Below are 10,374 nucleotides of genomic sequence, written 5' to 3' on the forward strand. Positions count from 1 at the left end.
AAGTAGTCTTGGCACATCAGTTGGCAGCTCCCAAGGGGGTTTCTGTGACCCAACCCGTCACACCTGGATCTGTCGATCTTCTGTGCTGCCTGAAGTAAAGAGGAATTGGTTCAGGATCGCCTTTTGCAAAGCCGGTGTGGTGTGTGCGTCAACTGGCAAGTGTAAACCAGCGCGCTCACAAAGGTGGGAGATGTGGGCCAGGGAGCGCTTCAGCAACTGGGGTGTCTTTGTGGAGCCAGCACTGGTCCTGAGGGCACAGGGCAGCTGGCCCATGATGCCCCATTGCCACGATGGGGAAACAGACAGAGAGCCTGTGCCAAGGGACCATGCCAGAGAGGCCAAAAGACAGAGACAGTGCTGGAGTCTACCCAGACCAAGGAAAACCTAAACCTCACACGGCCCAGTGTGGTGGGACCGATAGGCAGCAGCCAGGTGAGTTTCCAGCAGGAAGAGCTTTACCAGGGCAGTGGAAAAGTGATTACATACAGTTTACTTTGGGGCTGAAGGAGAGGGGGGGGCGGAAATTGTCCTTTGGTCTTTATATTTTTGGGGCTGGGGGCTCTAATTATTGCTCCCAAGTGCCCACAGTTCTCCGCATCTCACTCCCTGAAAAAAGGCCACTTAGGCAAGGGGCTAAGAATATTCCAATGCCCGTCCCATCAATTCCGGCACATCCCACGCCTTTGCCCCTTTGGACACAGGCCCAAATGTCCTTCCTCACCCCTGTCCCCGCCCCCCCCCCCCCCATTTAACCCTCAAACCCAGGCCCTGGTGGCTTTGCCCTGAGCCCGATCTGTCCATTGCAACACCAGAGGCTCCTGGAGGACCTTGTGGACTAGGAGTTCCCCCATGAATTGCTGGAGGGAGATTTACACCCCCAAAATTCAGGTAATTTTCCTTTCCATCCACATGTTTGTGACCAGGACTCAAGGTAGTGGGAGAGCGAACAGCTGCAACAAACAAACTCCAGCTCACGGAGCTCTCCCCACACAAGGCAGAGCAGAAACCTGCATCTCAAGGTCCAGCTTTTTTTAGCATTTGCGCACACAGGAAAATGTCCCATGGGTGCAAAACCTTCCCACTGGTCACTGAGCCGCACGCCCCCTCCCCCAGGCCGTATCTCCAGAGATAAGCGCTACAGCCATATAAGAGGGCTCAGATGAGGCGCTGCTCCTGACACAGCTACACGGCACCATGATCTGTATCCTGTTCGCTACCCTGACGCTGGCCGCTGGGGGTATGTATCCCGCCTAGACGTAGGGTTTCATCTGTTTTACCAACCACAGATTTCTAGCTTGAGCCTGTGGTCCTGACACTGACCAGCAGCCTGGAGGTGCTCAGATATCAGAGGGATGGGCACAGTGTAAGGGGCATCATAGACTATGGCTTAGAAACATCTCTAGCGATAGAGAGGTCACCAGATCGGGCCCTGACACTACAGAAGAGCAGTTCAACCATGTGTTACACAAAGATCAGGTCAGTTTTGGTTGGTGGCTTGATCTGTTCTGATTTCTAACGTGGATCCCATCTTGTGTCCCTTGCAGCCCTCAGTTGTGGGGATCCCGCCTACCCGCCTCTCTTGACCAGAGTGGTTGGAGGAGAAGATGCAAGACCATTCAGCTGGCCCTGGCAGGTTAGTGATTCCGGGTTTCCTTAGCCCAGTCCAGGATACCTTGAGCCACGTTGCCTTCCCATTACATTGGGCCTTGTTTTGCTCAGCCTACACTCGCGTTGATGGCATTTCCCTGTCTGTTACGCGATAACTTTTGAACATTGTATCCGATCAATTCCAAACTCCCAGGGAATGTTCTAGGCGTCAATGGTCAGAGCCCTACTGAGTTTAGTGAAAATCGGAAAATGAGAAGGCAGAAAAGTGGAGGACACCTGGAGCCCCCTGTATCTCGTTAGCTGACCCAGCAGCTTTAGCTGGTCTATAATAATAGACATAGATCAAAGAAGTGGTTGATAGCAGCCATTGACCCCGTCTAGTGTAACAATACAGCCCGGATCTCAGCCCTGCCCATCATCCCAATGGAGCGGAAGATTTTGACCCCCTGAAGGATTTTGATCCCACATGGAAAGAAAAGAAATAATTTAACAAATTATACAAGCGGAACTGTTTACACGTGTCCTTGACATGAGGGGGATGGGAGGGCAGCACACAAGGAGCTTAGGGGGTAGAATGGGGAATGCAACTTAAGGACCCCTGGTGCGGGTGAGCTCAGCCTACAGAGGCAACAAAGTGGGAGACCATGTATGTGTATCATGGCTGTATTCTGGATGGGACACTTCAAGGACAACTGGCCTTGTGCTTAAGATGCGGCAAGAGGTGTGAGAACTGAGTTCTATCCCCAGCTCCGCCACAGACTCACTGCTTGGCCTTAAGCAAGTCACTTAGCACCCAATCCAGCTCCCATTGAAATCAGAGAGGGAGGAGGAACTCACCCTGGCTTCAATGGGTGTGGGAACTGGTTCTCTTTGCACCAGGGGCCATGTGGTGAGCACTTTGATAAGCTTGTCACTAAACAGCAAACAAAGAGCATGCTGGAAAATGATACCGACATGCGATTTTGGGACACGGTACCTCAGTTTCCGATCCTCCTCCCAAGGGCACGTGTCGGGATTCATTTGCTAATGCCAGAGTTCCTCGCTCGGCAGGTGCTAAAGACGAGTTACCAATTAATGACAACTGTTAACTGCCCATCCTAGATGGCTGTGCAGCGTTATTGTGCTCTTTTAAAGAACTAATTGGGGAGTAAAGTGATTCCCGTCTACAGCTGATAGGTCAGCTACGTGTCAAAGCATGCTGGGATCCATCAGGATGAACGCTCCAGAGGAACAAGAGATTGGTGTCATTATTTTTTGCTAGGTATGCAGAGGCATACTCAGCAAGTAACCGGTGTCTCAAAATAGGGACTACTTAACTCCTAGAATACAGGAGCCCCCTGCCACTGAAGACCACAGCCCACCTGAATCCTCTGGGCGGCCCTGGATCCATGCTCAGCAAGTAACCGGTGTCTCAAGCTAGGGACTATTTAACTCCTAGAATGCATTTTGAAAGTAGCACCTATTTAGCTCTTCACCTGTTCAAAAGTTAATAAATGACACCCCTGTAAGGTTGATACAATCCCCGTGGCATATCTGGGCAAACTGTGGCAGAGAAGTAAAGCAACCCGCCCATGGTCACACAATGAGTCAAAGGCAAAACAGAAGTGACAACTTGGGAGTTCCCGGATCCCTATTTCCCTAGATTCCATTTCCATGATCAGGTCACTCGCCCACTAAACCCAGTGAAATATTTAAAAAACAAAACCCCAAACCACCTACAGGGACCTATTTCTACATAGAGTGACAAAGAGGTGTTTCATGAACCCATTTCTTCTGTAGCAAATACAACCCTCTGTTTAGCCCATGCTTAGTAAATAGCTTTGGGAAAGCAACACCGAAACGAAACTTTGGAAAAAGTCTTTTCACAAGAGAGTGATCTGGATCCGGAGCACTTGGGTGCCCAGCTTTTCACCTTCCCAACAGAAGGAGAGGTCGATCAGTGGAGTAGCATTTTTACCGTATTGTTCCTAGGTGTCCCTGCAATACAGTTCCAGCGGTAACTGGTATCACACCTGTGGGGGAACCCTCATTGCAAGCAACTGGGTCCTGACAGCTGCTCACTGCATCAGGTACGTTAGCTGCAGAATCCTGGAGAATCATTTCTTTGAAGTCAAAGTGCAGAAAGCTGTAAATGCTCTGAGGTAAAGAGAAAGCCAAAGCATATTAATAACAGGCTCTCCCCCACCAAAAAGGTTATCACGTCTCGATCGTGTCTCTGGCAGTGGCCCTGACCTGATGTTTCACTGGAAGGTGAAAACTTCATTCCTCTTCCCCTGCTTGTGCAATGCCCTGCATTGTTTGCTTTATTTTTGCATGTATAACAGTAAATATTAGTTATTAAATTATCCAGCCCTTTTTAAAATCAGCTGGGCTCTCTTTACAAGCACATGTAGCTGTGAGTTCCATAGGTTCACTAGCTCACCCACTTCCATGAAGAAATATTCCCTTTGGGTTTAAAAGCACCAGCCTTCAATTTCAGTGAGAGAGCTTCTTGTTCTCAGATTATGAGATGGTGTAAAAATGAGGGGAGTGATCAGCTTTGACTTGATCACCTTAAATGCCTCACTCAAGGCCAGCTCCCCTACCCAGCAGCTCAGTACAGGCCTGTTTCCTGGGGCTGGTTATGACCACTCCAGTTAGAGAAAGCATCGTCAGAGCAGATTTGAGCTCTCACAGGCTGGCTGTGTGTGAGGTAGGATTGCCAGGGTGCACAATACTATTACACACATCTATATACCAGATGCTTTTGTAATAGACGTTGTCATACAACCAGAGAGGCCTTCGGAATTGCTCAGGTGTGCCAGGAAATGGCAGCCTCATGCTCTGAAGATCAGGTGGGGCCCAAGTTTGGCAGGAATCTTGGCAGGAGGCAGAGGACCATGTGGAGGTGCAGCCTCTAGTGACGATAGGTTCCAGCATGCAATGCTCCATCCTAAGCCAACAGCTGTTACTATAGAGCAATGCATGCTGGCACTTGCAGTTTTCAGAGGGTTCCCACTGGACACCCCGAGGCTGCATTTGGCCGCCCTTCCCAAAGTGGCGTGTGACTGCGCAGCAAGCAGGGAGCTACATAACTGAGCATCTCTCCCTGTTCCTTTTCCTCCCCAGCTCTTCTCGGACCTATCAAGTGCTTCTTGGCAAACACAACCTAAAGGCTACTGAACAAGGATCGATTGCAGTCAGTCCACAAAAAATCATTGTCCATGAAGGCTGGAACCCAAACCGTGTTTCAAACGGGTAAGTTGGTAGCAGCTATTTATACAAAGTATGAGAGATAGGGCCTCAAACCAAACCCCTCGGTCCAAACACCCCTACACTGTGGGCAGCTCCAAATCTGGAGCCAGTTGTTACAACATAGGCTCAAACTGATTATTCCAAAATACTGGGAGACTGGCTGTGCTGGGTGGGCAACCCTTTCCCCATTCAAACCCTTGTCACATTATGGCGGATGGGCGTGCCTGGCTCAGCGAGCAGATGCCCATCACCGCCAAAGGGACAGAGCCCAGTGCAGGAGCCACCTCCCCAATAGTTAAGTGATGCCTTCAGCCTCCACTATCTCAGAAACTTTCAGACACGTTCACCTGAGATGCTGACCACTTGTGGCTGTTAAAGGGTCCACAGCAGGTTTCGTAAGAGTACAGGTGAATTAACCCCAGTGTCCTAGCCAAATTCCAGCTATTGCAACTGAATTCAATTCAACGGCTGCATAGCACAGCTGTGCACTGCTTAACAGCTGCCTTGCTCAACTCAACAGTGTCTCCTGCATCTTAGCAGTGGGTGAAGAGAGCTCTCACCTAACAGGTGTGTGGAAAGGTTCAATGAATGTATGTAAAGTCCTTTGAAATCTTCAGATGAAAGGAGCTACTAGAAGTTCAAAGTATTATTAGTAACTTGGATTGATGTCACATTGCTGAAGGACTCCTTGGTTCTGCTGAAGTCCTAGTGCATTAGCTCCACTAATCAGTTCAGTTTCCAACTTTCTGCGCATTGCGTCCCCACGTATATGGCCAAGCCCACCTTCCCAAGGCAGTAGTACAAGAACTAGGACATAAGAACGGCCATACTGCATCAGACCAATGGTCCATCTAGTCCAGTATCTTATCTTCGGAAAGTGACCAATGCCAGATGCTTCAGTGGGAATGAACAGAACAGGTCAACCATCAAGTGACAGTCGGAGGCTTAGGGACACCCAGAGCACAGGGCTACGTCCCTGACCATCTTGGCTAATAGCCAGTGATGGACCTGTCCTCCAGGAACTTATCTAGCTGTTTTGTGTGAAGAAGTACTTCTTTATGTTTGTTTTAAACCTGCTCTCTATTAATGACCCCTGGTTCTTGTGTTATGTGAAGGGTTAAATAACACTTTCTCCACACCAGTCATGATTTCATAGATTTCTATCATATCCCCTCTTAGTCATCCCTTTTCCAAGATGAAAAGCCCAAGTCTTTTTATCCTTCCTCATACAGAAGCTGTTCCATACCCCTCATCATTTTTATTGCCCTTCTCTGTGCCTTTTCCAATTCTAATATATCTGTTTTGAGATGGGGTAACCAGAACTGCACGCAGTATTCAAGTGTAAGCATATCATGGGTTAATAGAATGGCATTGTGATATTATGATAACTGCCCAGGGCCGAGCTGCCTCTATTAGGGGCCTTAACACCAAGCAGTTGAGAAACTTACTACATTATGTTATCTACCAAATGTAGGGCTGAACCCCACTAAACAGAGCTAGACTGTGTCCAACTGCAGCCAACACTTTTAGATTCCACTTGTTTATTACACCTCAGTCTAGCAGTTTCCGGGCACAATATAATGATGTTTATTTAGGCTCAGGAAGGCTTGAAAAATTACTTAAATGCTGCCCTGTCTGGAGAGGAAAGGCACAGCACACTGCCCTACTGTGAGGGAAGGGTTTCGGCAAACCCCGAGTGGTAAAAAGAAAAACAAATAGCGATTATGGAATCATTGATGCCAGGGCCGCCCGGAGGGGTGGGTGGGGGCAAGTAGGGCAATTTGCCCCGGGCCCCACAGGGGCCCCGCAAGCCCTGGCCATGCAGCAGTCCAGGTCTTCGGCGGCGGGGGGCCCTTCAGTGCTGCCAAAGACGTGGAGCGACTGAAGGGCCCCCCGCCGCCGAAGCCCCGGACCACCGCCGGGTGAGTACAAGCACCGCAGCTCCCCTGCTTTGCCCCATGCCCCCTGAATCCTCTGGGCGGCCCCGACTGATGCTCACACACAACAGATGAGCCCTTGTACGTTTGGATGCTGACTCGGCAATAAACTGAAACACAAACTTCACAGGCCTCACACAAGGAAAGTCCTGGTGCTCCAACAGGGCCGGGAGGCATTAAGGCATGTGTTGGAGGGGGAGTACGGGCAGTACTGACTGTGGGAGGAGGGGATAGGCCTCTTGAACTCTTTTATCCATGGGGGGATTCCAAGACAGAGCCAAAGGTCTCACTCCCCTGGCCCCGACGGAACACCAGCCCCAGGGTAAAAGGAGCATTTCCTGGGAGTCTCTGAGTAGAAGGATGAGTCGGTAACAGCATGGGCAACTCTCTAGGGAGACGCCCGCCCACCACAGGGAGCTGAACGGAAACGAGTGCTCTAAATCAGGGAACCTGGACGAGCCTGAAGTTTCAGGAGCCTCTCCGTGTATTCTCCAGAAGCTCTCACAGTCACAGGCCGTGTTTACCCCAAAGCTTGACAGAGACAGGCCAAGCCTCTCAAACTGGGCCCCGTGTGGGCAGAGGAGCTGCAGATGCTGGGGCCTGGATTTCCACACAGCTTTTGGGCCATGGGGAAGGAAAATCAAGGTGCTCCACCAGGGCCTATGGGCACCAAGGCATGCGTTTGGGTGTGATAGGGGTGGGACGCCTCTGTCATGGCCTGAGATCATTCCTTCCCCTAAGGGCAGGGGCCCCTCTTTCGAATAGACAGAGCCCTCTATAAATGCTACGTATTAATGGGTCTGTTTTTTTCCCACTCTTCTCTGCGCGCTCCCGCCTCCACCCCGGCTTGCGCACACATGAACACAGCAACGACATCGCTTTGATCAAACTCTCCCAGAGCGTTGCCCGGAGCAATCAAATCCAGCCGGCCTGCCTCCCCGCAGCAAACAGTCTCCTGGCCTCTGGCGTCGTCTGCTACGTAACCGGATGGGGAAGGCTGCAGAGTAAGTGTTAATGCAGTTCAGTGGGAACACTAAGTCCGTCTGTGTTAACGTCTCCTTTGGGGTTGACTAGAATAAGGTTCTTTTTTCCGGTGCCCCTTAGCCCTCAATTCAGAGAGAGATCTGACCAGGCTCTGGCTCCACCCCTGCAGCAGAGATGTTCTTGCATTTTCCTTGCAGAATGTTTAGCTTTTGTTAGGACCCCAGCTGAGGCCTGGAGATGCAATTGTCACCCAAGTCAGAGTGGTCTGAAGACTGGTGGGGCTGTTAGTGCTCGTTGAAGAGTTGAAAAGCCGCTTTAAAGAAGTGACGGTTAGTGATGGACAGCCAGCCTGGAACAGGGAAGTCCCCATGCAGAGAGCGGGTACAATGCAGGCAACAGCCTTGTGCTTCAATCCTGAGCAGGATGCATCGCCTAGAGAGGGGAGGGCACAGAGCAGCGATCCTGGCCTATTCCTTCCTTGGCCTGGTTGCCGACGCTAACGCCAGTAGGGTGTTGATATGTGAATGTTAAAGCTGATTTCCCATGCGATATTGACAGAGAGCCATTGTTAAAATGGACGAGGATTATCCATCTAGTTCAGACAGTTTTCTGAGGGAGGGCTGCATTAAGGACTGGATTCTGCAACCCCTCTGTGCTTGGATTCCCTGTTGACTCTTGTACCTGGACATGTTATTTGCTGTTTCTTCACTGCCAGGAGCTAATGCTACTCCCTTGTTTCTGTTCCCTCCCAGCAAACGGTGCTCTCCCAGCTATACTGCAGCAAGGGCCCTTGGTCGTGGTGGATTACGCCACCTGTTCCCTGCCTGCCTGGTGGGGCAGCACAGTAAAAACCACCATGATCTGTGCAGGCGGTGATGGGCTGATCTCCAGCTGCAACGTGAGTCCGGAGAATTGGGCAGTTATGGGCGTGGCTTTAGAAAGTTCTGCATTATGGGAAGGGACTCTGAAGATGGGGCAGGGTACTCAGGGACTGCGCAATCCATTAGGCAACCTAGGCGGTCGCCTAGGGCATTAACATTCGGGGGGTGGTGACCGTGGTGGCCGGATCTTCGGCTGCCCCGGTCGTCGTGGGTATTTCGGGGGCAGGACCTTCCACCGCCTCTGTCGGGGGTGGCATTTTGGGGGCGGGACCTTCCGCCGCCTCTGTCGGGGGTGGCATTTCGGGGGCGGGACCTTCCACCGCCTAGGGCGGCAAAAATGCTGGCAGCGCTCCTGAGGGTACTAGGATCTATCCCTTCTAGATGGGCTTTGAAACCCCTTCGTAGTGGTTGATAGCAATTAACGTGCTGAAGGACTATTTAAAAAACACATTTCTATACCCTCTCCTACAAGAAGGATCCACCACAAACCCCAGGATCCAAACACCATCTGCATGCTGGACCTGAACATGGCAGCTGGGAGCCACCTCATAACACAGAACCTATATTCATTTCATTCACACTCCCGCCTTTCTCCCATGTCCCATCTCCACTTATACGAGACCCATGGCAGTGACTTCTCTTCTCATGCACCATAGAAAGACGTGGATATTTCCAAACTGGCGTTCAATGACTGTGCCTCTCCTTCCTTGCAGGGGGACTCCGGTGGCCCACTGAACTGCAGAGGTGCTGACGGCAGGTGGGAAGTGCATGGCGTAGTCAGCTTCGGCTCCTCGCTAGGTTGTAATTATTACCGCAAACCCTCCGTCTTCACTCGGGTCTCCGCTTTCAACAACTGGATCGCTACGGTAAGGGTCTAGTGTCTGCTGCTGAGCAAGAACAAACTCTGCTATGAACTTCTAAATGGTCATTCGGGGTAAAACAAAACAAAACAGCCGCAAAACAGTTCAAGACTGAGGGTTTGTCCATATGGGTAAATTGGCGAGCAGTAGCTTCCCATGTGGACACTTCCCCCAGAATAGCTGGTGCACTTTAAGTTCACACCCTAACTTATTCCATAATAACTTCACCGCGTAGACAATCCCTTAACACACCAAAAGAGAATGTTGTCTTGTTTCTAGGGAGTTAGTCCCTGAAGCAAAGGTGACGTGTCTTCCTGTTGAATGCAACTATCCAAATGATCTTCATTTCTAACCAAAGTTTGGATGTTTTGGAATAAATCTGTCACACTTTATATTAAGGGTATATTTATAGAGTTTTAATAAATGTTAATTGATGTCCAACAACTTAATTATTTATCATCTATTACTATAGTGATCAGTAACACATCCAGCTCATGGCTATAATGTTCTTATCAAATATTTAACAACTATAACTGAACCCTTAACATAAAGGATGATTCAGAAGCCAAATCACCTCTCTTAAAGTCTGAGGAAGAGAGAGGGTTGTAGGACTGGTTTATCTATTTAAAGGGACAATTTGTAGAGTTTGGATGTCCCTGTTTACAGATTTCCTTAGTTTTCTGGTCTGATTTCCCCCCCCCTTTGCTTTACACTTTCTGTAGGTTATGGCAAACAACTAACCTGAAGAGCCGTGGACAACAGACTAACCCTGTGCTGGGGGAAGGGAAGCTATTTTGCTGTTTGAAATAAAGTCATAATCACGAAATTCCAATCTGATGAGGTGCTGAAGGAATCTGTGTATAATAAATA

General features: G+C 49.9%; 1 protein-coding gene across 1 annotated transcript; it reads left to right on the forward strand.

Moving 5' to 3' along the window:
- The first annotated feature begins 905 nt into the window (after positions 1 to 905).
- On the forward strand, positions 906 to 10,374 carry LOC101944818 (chymotrypsin-like elastase family member 2A). Its single transcript, XM_005293001.4, has 8 exons — positions 906 to 1,237; positions 1,545 to 1,633; positions 3,580 to 3,677; positions 4,717 to 4,845; positions 7,647 to 7,783; positions 8,516 to 8,661; positions 9,358 to 9,510; positions 10,227 to 10,374. The coding sequence occupies exons 1-8, from the start codon at positions 1,195 to 1,197 to the stop codon at positions 10,242 to 10,244; spliced, it is 813 nt and encodes a 270-aa protein (XP_005293058.2). The 5' UTR covers positions 906 to 1,194; the 3' UTR covers positions 10,245 to 10,374.

This window comes from Chrysemys picta, chromosome 21, assembly GCF_011386835.1.
Source record: "Chrysemys picta bellii isolate R12L10 chromosome 21, ASM1138683v2, whole genome shotgun sequence".
In the NCBI taxonomy this organism is placed as follows: Eukaryota; Metazoa; Chordata; order Testudines; family Emydidae; genus Chrysemys; species Chrysemys picta.